Source organism: Ischnura elegans, chromosome 2 (assembly GCF_921293095.1).
Source record: "Ischnura elegans chromosome 2, ioIscEleg1.1, whole genome shotgun sequence".
NCBI lineage: Eukaryota > Metazoa > Arthropoda > Insecta > Odonata > Coenagrionidae > Ischnura > Ischnura elegans.
The window spans coordinates 60,510,100-60,532,262 of record NC_060247.1 but is presented as its reverse complement, the minus strand read 5'-3'; the positions used below and the strand labels follow the sequence as shown (position 1 = coordinate 60,532,262).

The window sequence follows — 22,163 nt, the reverse complement described above, 5'->3', positions numbered from 1 at the left end:
CAATCCACATGTGAGATCGGTTCCCCTGCCAACACACACAAACAAGCTACAACCTATTTCAATTGTGTACATAAATCCATAAACAATATACAGTAAAACCCCTCTTTTACACTTTTGAGGGGGACAAGGAAAAAAAGTGTAAATCGCGGGAAAGTGTAAAATCGAGGTTAGGCACAATTTAATGAAAAATATCCCCTTTAAATATAGTTAAATGTTCTATTTTTCATATGGATCGTGTTCTAAATGAATAGTAAGTATAAAACCTTTAATTATGGTAACAAAAATTCTTTACTAGTGCTGAACTCTCAGTGAGGTAGATCATACAAAACATCAGTCTTCTGAAAGAGATCCTTTAACGCAGATAATTGCTGATAAATAAGTAAAACGGATAAACATATTCCATTAACTCCACAATATTAAAAAAATCTTTTAAAGTAAAAATATTTTAATCTTTGGACAAGCTAAAAAAAATATTTGACTGAAAATCCACTTAACATTTAATTAAAAACAATATGTATCAACCTTGACTCTCGAGAAGTCTTCATAAAATTGAAAGCAAATAATTTTATATCGTCGAATTTGAATTAAATATTCTGGGATGAATTCAATGATGAAAAAAGAAGCACCGTTGCAATATGCTCTTATAATTAGCCTTCTTCTGGAAATATTCCATTATCTTTGTTTGATTGGTCATTTTATTTCTGCAAATTATTTATACTCTTTTTTCTATGATGTCCAACAGCTCTAATTCTCTCTCATTTCCTGCAACAGTTGGTAAATGTAGCCTTAGTGCACTGACAGCAGATATAGCATTGATTGCGCTTTCTTTTGGTATTTCTGTATCATCATCATCCTCCTCACTTGTCTTGATATTTTTAAAACATCTGGGATTTTTGGATTTTCCAATAACAAATGGCCTTAACTTTTCACTAGGTACCATTAATTGCATTTAGCACCATACAACACTTAAACGCACTTTGCTATGCTTCCCACAATGGCAAGATTCACCTCTAAACTCTTAAAGTCTTATCGGGAAGTGTATTGAAAAAAAGGCCCGCCTCATCTAAATTTAAAATGTCTTTTGGAGCATACCCTTCTATATATGCTCACTTAAACAATGTTCCTTCCACTGTGCCACTGTTTGGGGAACAACACTATTGGACTCACCACAAATTGTTTTGTATACAACATTACGCCTAGTCTTAAACCTACTTAACCATCCGTTTGAAGCCTCAAAGTCTTCAATTCCCAGCCTCATTGCCACATGTTGCACTTTTTCCTTCAAAATAACTCCGCTTATGGGTATGTTCGAGGACCTGGTGCACTGAAACCATTCTTTTAAAATTTCTTCTATAGTCTATCATATTTCGAGTACTTAACATATTTTCGCCTCTTTGCAATAGGTCCGCAATCCACTGCACTGGTTTCTATGTTTTTGCGAGTTTTAATAACAGTGTTTAATGTGGACACTGGAATCCAAAGTTCTTTGGCAAGGGAAACGCATGAACCTATACATGCGAGTCGACTCTTCCCAACATTTTTATTTTATCTTCTATTGAAAAGTTTTTCCTCTCTCATTTCTAGGCCATTCAGTATTTGATTCGCGTTTATTGACGCTGTCACGAAAAAAGCAGGGAAAAGGAGATTACGATTAAACGACTTTAAAAATGAACGAAGAACTTGGTAATAATGTACGCAAAGGAGAACGCCCAGTGCGTGGATAATCACGATAATGACTACGAGTATAAACATAGCGTCTATATTTGTAACTACGATGCTTACAAGTGAAGTGGAAAACCTACAATACTTGAAAAGAAATTTAAGCTTCGCAAACAACCTGTCTCAGGAAATCCCGCGATCTCCGCGATAGTGGTCAGAAACAGATGAAGAATGAATTATTGTAGTGGTTCAAAGACGCCGTATTAATGATAGTGGCTGTGGTGACCGGTATGCCAAAAAGGCAAGGAGGTTGTAAATACAACTTCCTTTCCTATATTTGCAACCTTCTTGCAAAAAGGTTATCCCTGCCTCCGATCTCTTAAACTCTTTCTTCTTGATTACGGTGTGCTATCCGCCATGTTCCCTTTGGCGGCCTGGCGTAAATAGCGGGTCATTTGAAATTTCGTCAGCGTAAATGCGGGGAAGACTTAACATTGTAGAGATACTTAAATCATCGGGACTAGACGAAAATGTCGCAAATTGCGGGAAAACGTAAATTGCGGGGGCGTAAAAGCGAGATTCTACTGTACTAGCATATACCATAAAAATATTATGGGAAATAGGCAAATATAATTATCAGAAACTGGAAGCCACTACCATTCTTATATTCATCACCTAGAACTTACATTAACAGAGCTCGTTATGATGAAAACAACTATTTATTCAACGATTTAAAGCCTTAAATTAGCCCACGCAAGTGACACAGGTGACTTTTCTCATTACCATTTGTTGAAATAATAGAAGAACAAACTTCACACACAGTTTTAATCTTAATATCTTGGTCGTGAAATGTCATATCTACGGTGAACCACGGAGGTGAACACGCCACTGACAATTTTTACACTACTGTTAGACATTTATCAATAGCGTAATAGCACTTCTTACAATTCAATCACGATGGAACACATAACTCTTGGGCGTTATTTTCAACCTTGTCAAACTTTGGGCATTACAACCACTGGCACTGTGATTATTAGCTGTAGCCTGAAAATAACACTATTTTGGTACAAAAAATGTTCCTTGATGTTTCCAATCAGCTAGCAAAAGTTGCATTGACTGGAATTCACCTCATAATACAATCACAGGCAGTCCTAAACTACGAATCTTCTGGTACCTACGAATAAATGGATGAAGTTCTTGTATATAAAAGCATAGCGGACATTAGTAAACATCAAAATTGTTCTAATTACATACTTAAATGAATGATGTGCCGTCGATAACATCAACTTACAATTAAGGTGTCCCCCTTCCAACGGCCGTGGCTGAGACGCCTACAACGATGTTATTATTAAGGTATTATAAAATTCTTGGTTTAACTGCTCCAGTTTTATAATTTATGCTCTTACTCAGATAATAATATTATAAATAATACAAAATATGAGGGCTTCAAAGCCTCTATCGTCGGATATATTGCTTTAAATAGAAAATAATCAACACGGCTCACAAACGAAGCTCTTACAACTCCTGGCAACTATTACAAACAATCACAACAATTGCTTCGTGTGATGTTTAGGCACCTATGATGTCATCGAGGCTTTGTCAGCAGTGGCTTGGGGGGTGAGGGAGTTTTTGGCATGCTTCATAATTCGTTATATTTATCATTGAAGATCTCAGGAATGAAAACTCGGATTTACATGCAGTTTTCTTTGTTGAATCCAGAAAATAATGTTCTGTCCGCCTGTGAAATAAAAAAATTCATGCAAGTTCCCCAATGTATTTTTTTAGAGAGAACGACATATATTCGCATCGCAAATAGCTTTTTAAAATTAAATTTTACCCATTCTTTGATTTTTAAATGGCTGAAAGGTACATTTCAATTTGCGAGGTGTAGAAAAGAAAATTAATATTGCAGTTACGTTTGCTATGTGTAAAAAATATTTCTAAACTTTTCATGTGAGGAAATGTTTATATTGTTTCACTTACTTTGGAAAAGGACAAAAATTGCTCCGAGGCAATGCACACCACCAGCATGGAAATTTTGGTATTTTTGATTTATTTTAAGTAAGAGAAGCAATATAAACATTTCCGTTCATGAATGAATATCAATGTAGAATGGTAAACTCTGTAAGGTATGCAAAATTTATTTTTTCATAAATTCCACCTTTACAAGTAGCACTTAGAAACTCCAAAAAGAGTGCCGAATTCACATATCAAATCTTCACGTATTTGTCCCCGGCATAGGATAATAATTTTTTTTTAATTTTATAGGATGAAATCAGGGTGTCTAAAAAAGACTTTGAAGATGAAAAAGCCAAGCGTTTTGGTGGTTTTGATCGCTGGCACCATGTTGCTTGCTTTGCATCAAACCGTATCGCTTTGGGGTATTTTGAGAGTGGAGGTGATCTCCCCGGAGCTAAAACTCTTTCAAAAGAAGATCAAGTGGACCTAAAGAAGAAAATCCCAAAAATGGAGCCAATGTGAGTTTACTCTACACATTTTCCCTCTGTAGCTTTGGTGCCTATTGTTTTTTGGTCAATTTTAAAATTCATGAAATGCCCCTTAGCACAGTACATACTGCACAATTTATTATTCAAGCATCATCCCATTCATTTTCATCCACTGATGCACTTCATTGCTCTTCTATATTCTGTATTCCTACACCTTCTCACACACCTATTGTCAATTGGTATCAAAATGACCATGCTGCTGCTTTTGGTAGATGATGCTACATAATTAGATAGGTGCTAGAGTAAAAGGTCTACATTTGTGAGTTAGACGATAAGATGAAATTAAATTTTGATCTCATATATGTTTTATTTTAATCAGCTTTTCTGAAATGGACACTTTTAAAAAACATTCTGTTATATTTGGATGCTTAGGACTATCATTAACTAAGTGATTATAAATGAAATTTCCGTTGATATCACATCATCTAATTTGGATGCTAAAGTTAGGCTGTGTGGTACAATTATGTTAAATGGTGTAAGACCTTAAATACTTGCAACCTTATTACATGATAAGTCAGGATGATTCTGATGCTTTGATTGTGTCATGGTGCAGTTGTATCATAGGTTTAATATCTATAATTATAGGTAAAATTATTTTGTGAAATTTGTCCATCAAAATATTCGAGGTGCCACTGAAGAATTTTATGAGTTCGTTCCCATTCTGTCACATTTGTCCATGGACTGCTGCCAGTCATTGCAAATTATTTCCACCTTCAGCTTTTCCATCTAGTACAAGATACAGTGACAGTATGAGCATGAGCCAATAGAGATTTAAAAAATAGCTATGGTAAACACATCATTACTTTATATCTCTCTAGTTGTTTGCCCTTGTTAGTGAAACTAATACATATTACTCTTCCTGGGGACTGAGGTTGAGGATAGCAGTTTCAAAAAAGTTTGCATTTAAGAAACTTTGTTTTTTCGTGTTTGCCAAAAATTTATAGAAGGTTTTTTGTAGTCTCGGTGAAAAATGCTTAATAATTTGTCTTTCTAAGAAAAAACATGATTTATGAATAAGCAGCACTGTATTGTACCAGGATGCATCTTCACTACAACTAGAGCAGTAGAAATTCTATTTGGATGAAGTTAATCGGATTCTGTTATACTCATATTCATATTAAAATATTAGTTATTAATTGAATTCATAGAATATTTCCAACATCACCAGATTAATGTCTTAATGCATATTTAATACTATGGATATACATACGTCATTGTCTTTCACAATGTGATTTATTTTGTTTTTCATCTTTTTCCTATTATTTTTTAAGAAAAATTAAGTCAGAAGATGAGCCAGATGTACCTGTGAAGAAGCCCAAAGTTGAGTCAGGAGTGGATGAAAATGAAATGAAAAAACAAAGCAAGACCATGTTTACCTACAGAGATAAGTTGAAGAAGCTGTCTAAAAAAGAGCTCCAGTTTCTTTTAGAAAATAACGACCAAGAGATTCCTGCTGGGGAAAGTGCGGTAGGTGACTTAGGGCCGTATTAATAGTCGACCCCCAGGGGTCCCCTAGCTCTAGGTATCCCCTTACAGTCCCCCACGCACAAATCTGGTATTAATAGTCGTCCCCTAGGCTGTAGGGGCCCCCTTGCAGTCCCCTACAATGGGAGCGGAGTGAGCCTTACCTTGCGACATGTGCATGAAGCGGAGAAAACAGGTACGACTGGAATTGTAAGCAGAAATCTTTAGTTGCTTTCGTATTTTATTGACTTCATGTTGCTGCTTGTTCCAATACGTTCGTTGCTGTTGTGCTATCGTTAAAAAGTTACTCATTTATGCCTTTAATCATCTCCATATTAATTCATACCATACCATTTATTCACCCTGTCATATTGCTCATTCGCCCATTCAAAAATCGTTTCATTTTCACCCATTTTCATTAATTTCACCATATCCCTTTCATCTCAACCTTTTCTTGTGTATCACTTCGCTGAATACACGTTCATATTTTCCCATTTACCCGTGATTTGGGTTATCTTTGACGAGGATGGGCAGCCTGGAGGCCTTTGTTCGTCGTCTCGATAGATTGGCGAACCAACATCTGAGATTTAAGAAGTTTTACGTCCGTGATGCGCAAAATCCATTCGTTTTTTTAGAGAGTTCCTGCAGCGGTACCGGTTTCCTAAGGAAGCCGTGAGAGGGCCTCTGCTTGAGATGGTGCGGCCTCATTTCGTCGGTCCTTAGTGAACCTCAGGTTAGAGAGTGTATACGAGGTTCAATACATCTGTGTGAAATCATGCGTAGGACAAACTAAAAAGGCCATACAATGCTGAATAAAAGAAAATGCTCGAACACTGAAGAATAGACAAGAAGAGAAATCAGAAATTGTTCAACATGTCTTGTCAGAGCCAGGTCATGAAATCAATTTTGATAAAGCAGCAATCTTGGCCAAAGAAATGCAATATATCGTAGTAGAATAATCAGAGAATCGGTATAAATTACCAAAAGACCATAAAATATGAATCGAGAAGACAGTTACACCCTTTCCAGCACCTGGAATTTCCAGCACCACGCTTGTTTCTGGACCCCAGAAGGACCCCCTTGCCCCGTATAGGGACCAATCAGCGACGGGCAAGCGCTCCCTCAGTCTGACGCCACCGTATAAACATCGGGCAACCTGAGGCACTCTCCATTTCAGCCTGGCCTGAGGACACCTACAGCACAGTTGGTGAAACATCGCCATCAAAATGACAGCGCGGACGGAACCAGGAAATCTATCCAACGGCGAACTAGTTGTATTATTCGATCTTGGGAATGCAATTACTTAAACCTTTAAAACACAAAGGCCACATTATCTGGTTTTTATTCCGCTACATTACCTCCTCAGTCTCAGTTATCAGTGTTTGCGCCACAAAAAATTTGTATCTTGGAGCTTTTGGTCACCAGTGCGAATTAGGTACCTTGACCTACCACTATTCCACTTTGTAGTCTATTATGTTTTTTGGCTGTTGCTAGATACCAAAACTTGTTCCAAATCCATTTCCCTTAATAAGAGGCACCGATTTCCTTATGGTCAGCCATTATCTCATGCTTTCATGATAGGAATTAACGAGTTGAAGGAATAAATTTATATGCAAATCTTAAAATTTCTAAATATATTTTATAAAAATAAAATTTACAAATTAGGGATCACGTTTCCCACAAAACTACTTCAGTTGTGCTTCCGCCAGCTTTCTAGCAGCCACAGCTTGCCTCAGTCTATCTTTTGTTATTTTGTCCTTCTCCAGGGATCTTTCTATCTTCATTTCATACAATCTTCGTAAAAAGTTCCTCTCCTCTTCCATCATTTCCAACCTGGCCCTTAACTTTCTCTCAGCAATGCCCAAGGAAGTGTTAGCTGAAAGCATCCAGGAAGAAATTATAAATTAACAACAATATATCATACATTATTTTGTAGGAAAAAATAAATAAACAGAGCGGAAAGCATGATCATTTTTCAATTTTTTTTAAATCACAGAAAATGTAGCATTGTGACTTAAACGACATATTTTTTTCGAAAACTTTTATATTAAAATATCGTTTAGATGGTTATAAATTTTATCCCACAGCCTCCCAAAGCTTCTATTTAAATAATTTTCGATAGAATTTGCACCGAGTCCAACGGCGAATATCATTTAAGTTAATAATACAATATTACTAGCTATCAAAACACTAGCACTATTTACCCCAGCTAATTTTCAAGGCATATTAAGGACTATTATTCATTGTCATTAAAATTATCAAATTCACATCTAATCACACCAAAGAAATTAATGCAGCTATTAGCAAATAATTCAAGAGCAAAAAAAGCACCCGCATTTCAAAAACACCGTTTTTCAGGCTCAATAGGCAAATAAATATGCACCCGTCAGTACGTAAAAACTCATACCGTAATACACTCCACATATTACTCCAACCCACATTACTGGATCCTCTCAGAATGAATGCAAATTTTACTTTCTTTACTTCAAATATTCTGTTGCTAAATAGGTACGCTGCAATCTCATTACTAAATCGACAGAAAATGCTGAATCCGGCAAGGCGAGGATGTTTTCTTCAAAAGTGTATTACCAACTACGTAAAATCAGTTAACCTGCAGATAAATACCTGAAAGAGACATCCTAAACTTACCTTTACTTGCATAGCCTTTTTATTTACCTTTTCAGTTATTTTATATCTCTTCTAACAACATCGCGGTGACAGTTGAACTCACTCCGTACAGATAGCCACGCCTTCTTCTTCACCTCGCATTGAACGCTGTTCGTTCTCTTGTTTTCAATGGAACATTTGTATTTTTCAATCAAATCGCACAATATTTTCTTCTCGGTAGCTAAAAACGAAGCATTTCACGCCGCCATCTCAAGTTCTTTGTACAAAAACACCTATAAAAATAAAGTAAATAAACACCTCTGTTGTCGTTACGGCCCATAGTTACCACGTTCGGAGTCTCCTTACTAGGGGAATCCAAGGGGACGACTATTAATACCGATGTTGAAGATTCCCCTTGGAGTCCCTTGGGAAGGGTGCCCCTAGGGGACCCTCAGGGGAACGACTATTAATACGGCCCTTAGACTATCATATTTCTTTTATGAAAGAGGTTGATTCATATCAACTGCAAGTCAAAGTATAAGGTGCCAGATGCAGTACCCTCCGCTACGATTCTAATTCCCGCTTATTACTTAAATATTGACGGAATAGATTAATTGTAAGTACAAAAAGCTATGTTTTTTCTCAATAATTGCGTAAAATTCTTTGTGTATTCTTGGAAGTAAGAACCATCTGGGTACATCTACAAATCCTGCCCAAACGAGTATACCCTTCTCTCATTCAAAGACCTGTGTTGCTACGCAAAGACCCTCATTCAATGCGACTATGCAGAGTTCACCCAGAATGTCACCTCATCCATTACCACCAACCCAAGATAATTTTGGTCCTTTGCAAATCGCCACCGCAGTAAACCTAGAATCCCAGAAATAGTAGTCTTACGATAATGCTAATGCTGTTGGAGAAAATGGTATAAGCCTCTTTCTCAAATTTATTTCTGAATGCATGACGCCCCCCTCTTTCCCACCATTCACCCAAGATCACTTCCCTGCACCCATTTCCAGTAACTGCCTCTCTGAAATCCGAACCGACCTGCTTGAAGATCTTAAATATTTATGCGAAATTCCCCTTCAATGTTCTGTAGGCCCAGATGGCCTGAATCCGATATTCGTTCACAATTGTGCTGAATCACTCTCCATTCCTTTAAGGTAACTTATATACCGATGATTTTCCCTTGGCATTTTTCTACCACAATGGAAAACTGCTAGTGTTGTCCCTGTACATAAATCCGACCCGATAAATGTTGCATGAAACTAAAGACCCATGTCCTTACTCCCAGTTCTCTCTTCTGTTTGTGAAAGAGTAATCCTCAATTGACTCAACTTCTTCACATCCCCTTATCTCTCTGATAATCAACATGGTTTTCTTCCGGGCCGCTCGTGCATGACCAACCTATCTGTATTTCAACATAATGCCATAGACTCCATGAACAATAAATCACAGACATCATTTTCCTGGATTTTTCCAAAGCTTTTGATTCTATCAATCATAACCTCCTCCACAAACTAGGTAAACAATTTAATATTTCCAGTAATTTCAAAAGTCAAGCTTCCTCAGCAACCGAACTCAAAAGGTTTATTCTATCTGGTTTATCATCTCTTTGGTCTCCTCTGACATCTGGTCATTGGCTTTTTAACTTATGTATTGATGATCTTGCCTCCCTGCTACCTGCATCTCAAGCTCAAACTCTCCTGCTGATGCTCGTAAACTGCTAATAATGATGATTGGAAACTTTTCAAGGAAGTTCAAAAAGCTTCTGATTGCCATGACCTACAGGATGCTTTACATCAGGCATCAAATTGGTGTGATGTCTGGAAACTTATATTAAACCCAGATAAATGTAGTGTGATGTCTATTTCCTTAAAGAAGATCACACATTAATTTAACTGCACTATTTTTAATCATTCTCTGAAACGTGTGTCAACATCTAAGGACCATTATCACTGATGATAAATTGAATTTTTCCACGCACATGCAAACCATCAAGTCTGAAGTAATGTCCCTCTTAGGCCTCTTGCAATTGTAGCGCCGGTTCGCTGGAGAAGGATATTCAAAATAACGTTCGCTCACTTCGAGGTCCAAATCACAACTCTTTATTCTCTCTCTTTTACAACGGGCCCAAAAGCCCTTCTCCCGTTGAGGCCTTCACGCCCCCACCTCCTGGGATTCCCCCAAGAGTCCATGTCCTGAGAGCCAACCCCGCGCTCTCACACAATCCCCTCCTTTCGAAGGCGTCGCGCCCTCGCGACGGTCTGCATAGCGGGAACCTTCGCTGTCCTTGGACCTGGGAAAGTTGGCGCCTTTATCTCCTTACCTCTGAAACGAAAGGAAAAGAAAAGAGACCACCCCCCCCCCCCCCCCTGGGATTACTCCTTCCTCAGAGCCCGGCTTGAAACCTTTGTGGCTCTCTTGTCCACCCGTCTGGGATATCGCAAGGTCGGCTCAATAACCGCTTCAGCTGGTGGCTCCTCTCTCGCTGCCGGAGTCGCTTTGCCCTCATGTGTTGGTGGAATGGAGAAAAACTTCCATCCACCCCCTCTGGGGACGACAGGTTTTTCCCTCGCTGTCTCGGCCTCTCTTGGCCCAGCTTTTGTTTCTTCCACTCCGTCCGTATTCTCACATTCCTTTTCTGTGTCTCCTCCCGGTCTTTCCTCCCACCTTTTGAGTCGGTTGAAGTGTACCACCAGGCGGCGGCGAGGATTATCCACCTTCTTCACCCGGTACGTGACCTCGGACAATTTCCGTATGATTTGGAAGGGGCCCGTCCAGGGGCGATGCAATTTACGACACTTCCCTCTTGCCGTAGCGGGATCATGGGGCCATACCCTTTCCCCTACTTCAAAGGGTGCACCGTGATCCCGGCGGTCGTATTGTTCTTTTTGCCGGAGGTGGGCCGACCCAAGCCTCTGCCGTGTGAGATCATGAGCCTTCTCGAGGCTCTCTCACAAGCATCTCACGAAGTCGCCTTCTTTCCGCTGCGCCATCCCCCCCTGCACATCAGGGATCCCCCACTCCAACTCAATTGGGAGGCGCACTGTTTACAAACAGACCGGGATAAACCGTCGGCATTTCCATGTTTGATCCCGGGCCGATGCACCACCAAAAAGTCATACTCTGACAATTGCTCAAGCCAGCGAGCAACTTGTCCTTCCGATTCCCGAAACGATCTCAACCATTGTAGGGAATTATAATCGGTGCGCACCACAAACCGTTTGCCTAATAAATATTGACGAAAATGGCGGGTAGAATTGACTACCGCCAAAAGTTCACGCCTCGTCACACAATATTGTTTTTCGGCACGTGAGAGCGTCCGACTATAATAGGCCACAACCCTTTCCTTGCCTTCCTGTCTCTGGCTGAGTACGGCCCCGATACCCATCCTGCTAGCGTCACAGTCGAGCGTAAATTTGCAGTCCATCCGCAGGAAGGCCAAAATCGGTGAACACGTTAGCTTTCGCTTAAGAGTCTGAAAGGCGTCTTCACATTCTGCTCTCCATTTAAATAGGGCATGCTTTTCGGTCAACCTGTGAAGGGGGCAGGCTATCTGTGAAAAGTCTCTAATGAACCACCTGTAGTAAGACACAGTTCCCAGGAACGCCCTAAGCTCCTCAAGGGATGCTGGAGATCGCCATTGTGTGATCGCGGCAATTTTATCAGGGTCCGTCGCGACACCATTTTTGGAGACTATATGGCCTAAAAATTTCACAGATGGTTTCATGATTTGGCACTTCTCAGGCTTAATTTTCAGTCCCGCCTTCCTTAGGCGTATCAACACATCTGTTAGCCTTTCTACGTGCTCCCTAAAATCCCTCCCAAAAATTATGACGTCATCCAAGTACACCAAACAAGACCTCCACTGTGAGCGAGCACTAGGTCCATTAGTCTTTGGAATGTACTGGGTCTGTTGCACAATCCGAAAGGCAGCACTTTAAACTGATAAAGACCGTCACCGGTGGTAAAGGCTGTCTTTTGTCGATCAACTTCCGCGACCTCGCACTGCCAGTATCCTGACGCCATATCTATTGTGGAGAAAGCTGTTGCGCCGGCTAGCGAATCGAGAATGTCGTCCATGCGGGGGAGGGGATAAGCATCTTTGTGAGTCACGGAATTCAGACGCCTATAATCAACACAAAATCGCGTCGATCCGTCTTTCTTTTTCACAAGAACGATCGGTGAACTCCTAGGAGATGATGATTCTTCGATTATATCGTCCCTCATCATTTCCTCTACGATTCGTCGCACTTCTCTGCGTCTGTGGATTGGCAATCGCCTGGGAGGTTGCCGAATCGGGGACACATCTCTAGTCTCTATTGTGTGCTTAAGAATGTTTGTACGCCGTAAGTCGTAGGGTCCTCGAGAGCTCACATCTGAAAACTCATTCAACACTGTTTTGAGTTCCTCTATTTCCGCTTCACTAATATCGGCACAGTTTAAGTCAAAGAGGGAAGATGCTGGGGGAAGATGGGCGTTCTCCAGGCTAAAAACGGGCTTTTGACATGTTTCCACTTGTTCTCCACAACACTCGTACAATACGCCCACTTTCGTGTCTTTGTATAGAGTCACTGTCTCTCCCAAGGGATTCAGGAAAAGCATATTCACGGTATCCTTCACGTTATGCAAAATCCGCGCACCGAAAACGCCATAACGCTCTAAAAGTTTTGGGTTTGGCTCGATTATCCCCACTTTTCCCTTGAACCCCGGGTCCGAGCTCACCAAGCACTCCACTACCACTTCGTGGTGAGGAGGATGAACAGCGTTCTCCTTCAACGTCACTGCGCATTCCCACTCGCACTTTCCCTCACTTGAGAGAAAAGGCACTGCTTTTCCGCGGAGAAGAATGCAATTCCGGGAAAAAGACACGTCACACTGATGTGCTCGCAGAAAATCGGCACCCAGGAGGCATCCCTTCGATAGGCGCGGGGCGATGAGCACATCATGAGAGAACTGTTCCCCTCCGATCTGAAGTATCCCTTCACCCTTCCCAAGCACCCGTAATGGCTCCCCATTCGCCGTTATTAGTGTCAAATTGTCTGTTTTGATTTTCCCCGAATTGTTGGTGCGGTTCCATATTTCTTCCGATATCAATGGCGCCGCCGCTCCCGTGTCTATTAGTATCTCGGCGGGGATCCCCGAAACGGATCCGTGCACCAGGGGCACTGACTCAGACAAAATTGTCCAAATTTCCTTTTCTCCGCGTCCTCCGACGCCCTCGAGCAGTGAAAAAGTGTCTCGGGTTCCTTTTTCGTCACTGGCCGAGAAGGTTACCGCCTCCTCGGCCTTCCGTCGTTTCCCGAGAAGGATAGCCGTGAGCATTCGGCTCTCAGATGGCCCTCTTCGCCACACATCCAACATCGCGGCCGATCTCTGCGCCTCACACTGGAATTAGGGCGCCGCCTCTCCGGAGCGGGAGCAGGGCCGCGGTCTTCACCACTCGACATAACCATCCCTCATAAAAATTGCAACACCTCTCTCATTGTCTCTGAGTTCTGTGTCAACGCGGCCTCCACTCTGTCCTCGCCACCGCACCCTCGACTCTCCACACCGATTTCCTGTGACCTGACAAGCGTCGCCGGCGCCAACGCATTCACTCCCCTGGTGGATGATTCGGCGATATGGATTGCCTCCATCTCGATTGCAACGCCGATTGCTTCTTCGTGGCTAGTAGGTCTCACCTGTTTCACCCACTCCCGAATGTTCCCGTCGAGCCCATCGAGGAAGCGGTCGTGCACTACGGCCTTTCTTGCATCCTCGGGCCAGGAAGGGTATGCAAGCTGAGCAAGGCGCCCGAGGTCCGTGGCAAAGGCGGCGATGTCTTCTCCGGGGTTGCGCGCCCTTTGGACGAATCGCGCCTTCTCCTTCTCGCTCGCTTCCCTTGGGTTGAAGCGCCGCCCCAATGCCTCCCGCGCCTTTGCATAGCTCCCTCGGTTTTCCTCCGGCAGGTCACGAAATGCCGAGAGAGCGTTTCCTGTGAGGCAAATTCTCAGATAGAGCATCTTCTGCTCCTCAGGCCACTTATTTATTTCCGCCACTGTATGAAATTGGAAGACCCAGTCTTCCCACTCCTCGGCACCACTGAACTTCTCCGGCATCACCATACCCGCCATGGCTGCCGCCGCCGAACCGCACGCAAAATCTCAGGATCGAGAAAACAATCCTGCCGACTGCGCCAATGTAGCGCCGGTTCGCTGGAGAAGGATATTCAAAATAACGTTCGCTCACTTCGAGGTCCAAAACACAACTCTTTATTCTCTCTCTTTTACAACGGGCCCAAAAGCCCTTCTCCCGTTGAGGCCTTCACGCCCCCACCTCCTGGGATTCCCCCAAGAGTCCATGTCCTGAGAGCCGACCGCGCGCTCTCACACAATGTTTCACTGAAATTAATAACCCCCAAGCACTTCCAACTTATTTTCCTCTATCATTCTTCAAATTCTTACCTACTCCTGTCCCATCTGGTCTATCTCTTCACAAACCAACCTCTCATCCCTGGCTGTGTCAGCAATGGCTTTGCTAATATAGTAAAAAGTAGATTACCCCATTTATGTAACACAGTCTCTCCTCCCTCTCCATCTCTAATCACACTACCCATAGGCTTACATCTGATTTAAAATTTATGATTCTCAATTCCCCTTCGACTTCTCTCAATTGCTCTCTTTTATCAATTTTAAATTTCCACCCTGTCCCACCCGTTCTCATCCCCAAATTCACATGCCCAATCCGAAACTTACACTTATTAAACATTGTTTTCCTACCGCGTAGCCTTTGTGTTGAACTCACTCCCCCCACACATTGACATCTTAGCACTCCCATGGAAGTACTTTATAAGCCTTTCCCTATCCAATCTGTCACGGAAGTAGCTTGTACCTGCAGATTCTTGTTGTCTTTTTTTGTAAACTTATTTCTTGTTTCTGCGTGTTATATTCTCTAATTTATTTATTGTTTCCTGGCCACTATATAATGGCAACTGTATGCTGTATGTGGTTATCTTTATAAAAAATAAAACAAATTTATCATAGAGGGACACTGTATTTGTTTTGGACCCAAGCACAGACTTCATTGTTGGGGGTTTTCGTACTTAAGAGGTTCATTACCGAAGGTATTTCTTAGTGCATTGTCCATTGGACAGGACTGGGCCAATTACTTTGAAACGGGGAGGTTCCCTTAAAATTTTGCTGTTTGGGTGTTTGTTGTGTAGAGGTTTTTAATGTAATTTTTTATAAACAGCATATTCCTGATTATCTGGCAGTGGTTTATCCAGGTTGCGGATTTTCCGTGCATGAGTTCACAGTCCTTCGAAAATTTCTGTTGGGCAATGGTTTCGAAGCATTCGTGCAAACTAGGGATGGGTCGAATAGTAGATTTCTCGAATTCGAATATCGAATTCGAATATCAAATCATTGCTCGAATATTCGAATACCTCGAATTTCGAATACCTCGAATACTAAACTATGAATGTGAGAATGTTTGACTAGGTCGCCTATGCAGCAGGAAACCCAAGATTTTGGCAAGTAATTGTGATTGCCTTTAAAGGATTCAAACTGGAATTCAGCTGATTAATGGAATATTTTAATTTTATGTAAACAATATGGTAGTTTCCTTCATTAAAGAAAACGAAAGGCATTGATTGTGATTAGTTACCTACCATTGGTGTGTTCATAATATACAAATTATTTGGTTCTAGAAATACCGGTCTAGAACAATGGCAATGGTCAATTTTATCCTTATTTGAAAAAGGCCACATTGGCACCCATGTGATGCCACTCCACTTGACATCACAGGGACCTAGTTTCTACACGAGAGGATAGGAGTTTTACGTCGTCTGAGGTTACTAATGCATGCATGAGGCACAGAGCTCAGGGAAACATGTCTTAGTAATCACTTATTAAAACTGGCTAAAGTTTTCTTCATTTGATAAGGTAAGGTTTGGTAAGGTATCAGCGCTCTGAGCCTTGCCCGAGGTCACCTCACAAGGCGGGAGGGGGAACCAGAAATGCGTCACGCGGACTTTTCCCGGTCATTCCCTCTAACATGTCGCGTTTTCGCGCGCTTAAAATTTTTCACTTTTAATTAAATCGCGAAAAATAGATATCGTCCAATAAAAATCTAAAAGCGTTAAATACGTACTCCAGGAGTATTAATATTTCGATTCGGGCAATAAAAAAATAATAGGGAAGCACCCTATTTGAGTATCACGCCAAAATGCCAAGCCTCCGTCGTATTTCTTCGTCTTTCCGGCATTTATTTTCCTGCGTAAAATGCTTAAATAAAGTCGTAAATATGTCGTGTTTGGTCTTATTCTCTCTTAAATTACGCGCATATTACTAATATTTCAATCCAATAAAAGTGTAATAATATTTGCCGAAAGTCATTGTTAGACACCTTTCGGGCTAGTAGATGACTCATGCAGCAGTTGACCTCGAGAAAGGGGGAAATTCGAAGCAGGTTGGTAGAAAAAGGTCAGTGGGTGAGAAAAGGGGGTGGGTGCGAGACACGTTTTTATTTTTCTCGCGTAACTTGATATTTTTTTCGAAGCTAAGGTCTTCGTAATACGATCCCTGCGCGAGGTCGAATCTTTTGTTTGATATCGGAGAAGAGGAAATCGTCAGAGTGGGTGAGGCGAATGCTGAAGGGAGGGGGATAGCAGATCTTGGGAAATGCGCCAATGTCACTATCCCACGGCACTGAGTTCCTCCCTGTGGCAGTTTCATCTCCTGGGGAAGATTCAAAATAAGTGCATGTCGTTATTAGCCACGAAGGAAAAATGGTAAACACCTCGTCTCATTTATATCAAAAGATGAATGCGGGAAAATGGTCAGTGGGGGATAAAGAGTGAAGGGTGAAACGCGATTCTATTATTTTCCGGTAACTTTATATTTTTCGAGGCTTAAGTCTTCGTAATACGATCCCTGTACGAGCTGGGACCTTTTGTTTGATTTCGGAGAAGAGGAAATCGTCAGATTGGGTGGGGTGAATGCTGAATGGAGGGAATAGCGGATCGTGGGAAATGCGCCTATGTTCAGGGGCGGATCCAGGACTTTTTTCTGGGAGGGGCACAAGCAAGGCCGTATCCAGGATTTTGTTCTGGGTGGGGCACAAGGATACCTCGCAATACAAAACGAATGCAATGATAATGGGACCGTATTAAAAATCTTGCATATTTTTGAGGGTCTGGGGGGGGCACGTGCCCCCGTGCCCCCCCCCTGGATCCGCCTATGCCTATGTTGCCATCCCACGGCACTGAGTTACTCCTGACGGGGGACACCTGGGATTCTCGGATTTTTTCACCCTATCAATTTCGGTTCCCCATGTCGAACTCTTTTCACCGCTCTAAACCGCGAATTTGATATAGTTCGTCATCTTGCCTAAAACGGCGCTGCATGCACTAAACGACTCGAGTTCTAATTTTTCTGAGTCAACTACCAATGACGTGCGAGCGAAAGCGTATGACGCGAAATTCAAAGTATTCGAGGTATTCGAGACGGTGCCTTTGGTATAACTATTCGAGATCTCGAATATCGAATACTTTCTGGTATTCGAGGTATTCGAGTATTCGCGGATACTATTCGCACATCTCTAGTGCAAACCACTTTCCTGAATCTGTGACCTCGCAGCCAATGGTAAGTGGTTTTCGGAAACCAGGTATCTCGTGAAACAATAGGAATAAGAGTACAAATACGTTACCACCCCAAAAAAGATTGCGGTCGGGAAGAAAAAGCTCTCAACGATTCCGGAAAGCAATCTAAAATATTAGATAATGTGCGTGTAGTTATAGATGGTTTGATTTACGTAAATTATGAAATTTTCAAGAAATTAAAGTGAAGTCTAGATAATCCGCATTTCCCAAACATTCTTGCCGCCTCTCCCCCATCGTTAGCGAGGATAATTGTGAGTGTACTGTATATGCAGATAGATTTTGTTCATCTCAATTCTTACTTTTTTCTTCCTGATTTTTCCTATTTATGAACAGATCCTAGATGTGCTGTGTGATATGCTGACCTTTGGTGCTCTAGATCCTTGCCCTAAATGTAAGGGACAACTTGTTTACAAGTAAGGAATAGTGTTCTATTATTATTATTAAACGAAAGCATGATTTCTAAGTTTTATTTTAGGTCCCTTGTTTTTGTCTTTTTTGGTTTTAATAATGCTAATATTTTGCTTCCATTTCTTTTTTTTCTAGGTCTGGTGTGGGTTATCAATGTACAGGAGATGCAACAGAATGGGCAAAATGTGATTATTCTACTGATGAGCCTAGTCGAAGGGCATGTGTTATACCAGCAGATTACAGGGATGAGCACCCATTTTTGTAAGTGTATTTTCTCAGTATTCAAATTATTCATCTTTTGGCCTTTACAATCGGCTTGGTATTGCTACCACTACTTTCGTTGCTTCAAGACTTGCAGAATATTTGAAAGCCCTGTCGGCACGGTATAGGTCCACTGTGAACAATTATTGGGATAAGTAATATAATAATGAATTGCTTATTTCTATTTTAATGTTTATCATTTGTTTAGAGCTTTGTGCTGGAGATAAGGGTAGAGACAGAAAAAGTTAGGGGGGGTGGGAAGGAATCTGCAGGCATGGTTGGTGATGCCTCTGGTGACAATCCCAGTAGGAAGGTCTGACTCAAGTCTCGACTTGGCAGCAAGCTTTCTCTTCATCCCAAGTGATGCGAGCAGCCCTTGGTGCAGCTCTCCTGGGAAGAAAATTTGTAATTCAAATACAAATTTGAGGAAAACAAATTAATAAATTTCTATTGTTTTCACTCCAACTTTCATCAGCTCTGCATGCATGCTGATGTCAGTGCTTTTCAATTTTCTGTAAATCTTGAAATAACAAAAGTGGTGGAGTTTTATTCAGCAACAATTTTAAGCACTAATACAATTATTATTTGCCGGCCTCGGTGGCAGCGGGGTAAAGTCCTCGCCTGCCAAACATAAGGTTGTGGGTTTGAGTCCCGATTGGGTAGGTTGCCCCTATCCAGGGCATGGTTGTTCGTGCAATTGTTAAATTGCACGTATAATTATGAAAGTCTGTAACACCCTGTTGTTAATTGGCCAATATGTGCTGTATTTTGTGTTATGGAATAATAAATATATTGTAAAGATCTCCTCCGTGGCATACAATTACAAGGGTCACTTCCTTCATTGTATTAACCCTTTTACTGCCAGCCCATTTCGGGTGGGATGTGTGAAGACTGCCAAGGCTATTTACCGGAATTTGCTAATTTCAGATTTAAAAATTTTTCAGCTACTTAATTTTATTTAATACGTCTAGATTTTTTTCCCAATTCTTAAGATATGTTTATATCTTATAACCATAGATAGATTATGGGGGTTTACACAAATTACAGCCGTTTAAAAGGCCACAATCACGAAAAAAAAAGTCAAATAATACGGACCGATAAATCGGGCCCTGGCAGTTTTCGCTCAACCAGCGAGGGCCGATAGTTCGGCCCGGTGGCAGTAAAAGGTTTAAAACCCTAAGTCAATGAATGGAGAGGTTTTTTATGAGAAGAAAGCTTTCAAAGTGGAGCTTCCATTTAAAATTGAGCACCAAAAGCTAGTTTTTTTGTACAAAGTGGCATTAAAAAATGTTTACGTTAGGATCAATTTCTGATGTTAATGAGTAAATGCTGAAATACATTTCCATTAATTTCCAGTTTATTTCTAGCTAATTATTTAGCAATGTTAACTTTGAAATTTGGATGTATTAATATTTTGCAAGGACAATAGATTCCTGTAAAATGAAATGACAATATTGGAAGGGTGTTCGTTGAGGCCAGATTAAATTAACAGTGCTTTAGCATCAAAATGCTGTAGTGTTTCATTTGACACCCTGCTCCTGCATTGTGGATGTGTGGAACAACCTTTGTGTGATGTACAAAGATTTCGAACTGAGGCATTGCTTTACATGTAAGTGGGAACTGTAAATTTAATAGAACTTTTCATGGCTTACTCACTGCAGCACCACGAAGAACCAGGGAGTTAAGTGATTTTTATGTTTTCATTATCACTTTGCCTTGTAGGAAGTCCTACAAATACAAACCCAAGAAAAGAGTATTTAGAACCTATGAATCAGCTGGCTCCTCTAATGGATCTTCAGCGAGTATGTAAGTACCTATGAAAAAGGGAAAGTGTTTCTTTATTTCTTCTTCATAAGCTCGTGGTTATTCTTAGCTTGTCAATTTTTTATTAAATTCATTTTCAGACCACGCAAAGAATTACCTGTTCCACCTCTGAGGAAATTGGAGTTTGTCATTCATGGAAAGACTGCTACTAGCAAAGAAGAGTTGAAAAATGAAATTATCAGGCTTGGTGGGAAGGTCATAAAAAAGATTCATGAGAGCCTTGCTGCTGTTATTTCTACTAAAGGTAAAATATGGAGTGTTTGAAACTCTTATACTTATTGCTATTCACTTCATTACCTTTCAAAATGTTATAGGTTGAAGCTCTCGTTTGTCTCTATATGGCATGATATTTTATTAGAGGCTAAAACATTTTGAAATGTCGTTTTAGCCTCTGGTGACATGGTATTAATAAAATATATTAGGGGTTGCATGCTTTCATGACTAAGGTAATTTTCACCTGGTGTTAATCTAGCTGTGTAGAAATTTCTCAGCAGAAACAAGCACGCAGAGGGTTGCTGCCAACAAGCAGTGTGTTGGGCATTTTGTTGTCCTCCTAGGAGGCATGGGGTAGGGGCAAACTTCGTGCTGTTAGTCTTTATTTCTGCTACTGCCACTGCTGCTTCACTTGATGTCACCATGTACTGTGCTGCATTTTTTTATAAATACCTATAGACTTTTGCCATTGATATTAAGCCTGCGAAATATTAATTTTTTAAAGGTGTAATACATTTTTTGGCTGATTATCATTTTTGCATCTGTGTCTTGATCAGATTATTTTAAATTCTCTTGTTGCAGAGGAAGTGGACAAGATGGGAAGCCGTATAAGTGAAGCTAAAGAAATGAACATTCAAGTTGTATCAGAGGATTTTGTCAAAGAAGCAAGGGGTAAATCAGATGTTCGAAGCCTAATTATTCAAAAGAGCATTTGCGACTGGGGATCAAATGTAAGTTTTCTGTTGTGGTCAGTGAAATTTCTATAATCGACAACCCAAATTTCTTTCCTGTATTCATATTGTGTGATTTCTTTCTTTTCAGCCTATGACTAGGCTTCCTGATGTTGCACAGGAGCACATGAAGTCAATGGCAAGTAGAAGTAAGTTCTGCTGTTTTCATAGAATGTGTTTTAAGTGTGCAATTGCCCATGTTGTAAGTTGTCAGTTGTCCCTGAAAAATTCAATCTAAGGGAAATGACAGAAGAACAAAGAATTAAATGCTGCAAGAAACAATCTTGAGAAACAAAATTGATCCACAATTTCACCTGTTCTTGCTGTATCCAAAATTGAGACCCCTGTTTTGCTCAAAAACTCCAGTAGAAAAGATATCCAAGCACCTATGACTATAGTGTGACCATTTTAGCTACCTGATAATCACCATCATTGGGCACAGGGTGGCAGACATTTTTTTTTCAGTTGATTTCAAAGTTTACTTACAAGGCTTATCGGAGATTGGAAACTAGAGTTTATTTCTGTCATGTTCAGAATGCTATCCAACAATTTTGAACCAATGATTTCTAGCGTTTTGAGTGCACATGCTGCTACATATATTTAAGATTTGTTTATTGTGTAAAATGAGAATCTTAAAAACTTATCTTTAACGCTAGATCTGTTGTATTGATTTCCTAGCACATGAGAAAGCAGTAGAGGGCATTAGAAATTCATGCAATTGTACTTTTTAGTTGCTAACTGGCAATAATTCTCAAGCTTTTTTGTATTTTTAAAACACTAAATGGTACTTTTTAGTTGCTAACTGGCAATAATTCTCAAGCTTTTTTGTATTTTTAAAACACT

At 40.7% G+C, this 22,163-nt stretch overlaps 1 protein-coding gene across 1 annotated transcript in view; it reads left to right on the top strand.

Moving 5' to 3' along the window:
- The window catches only part of LOC124153800 (poly [ADP-ribose] polymerase), a 73,789-nt gene that overhangs the window by 5,781 nt on the left and 45,845 nt on the right, over window positions 1–22,163 (top strand). The window contains exons 4-11 of the mRNA XM_046527165.1: window positions 3,928–4,136; window positions 5,438–5,633; window positions 18,217–18,296; window positions 18,427–18,552; window positions 20,275–20,358; window positions 20,457–20,620; window positions 21,172–21,320; window positions 21,412–21,469. Of these exons, the coding sequence (XP_046383121.1) occupies window positions 3,928–4,136; window positions 5,438–5,633; window positions 18,217–18,296; window positions 18,427–18,552; window positions 20,275–20,358; window positions 20,457–20,620; window positions 21,172–21,320; window positions 21,412–21,469 (1,066 nt within the window). The remainder of the gene's footprint in view (window positions 1–3,927; window positions 4,137–5,437; window positions 5,634–18,216; window positions 18,297–18,426; window positions 18,553–20,274; window positions 20,359–20,456; window positions 20,621–21,171; window positions 21,321–21,411; window positions 21,470–22,163) is intronic.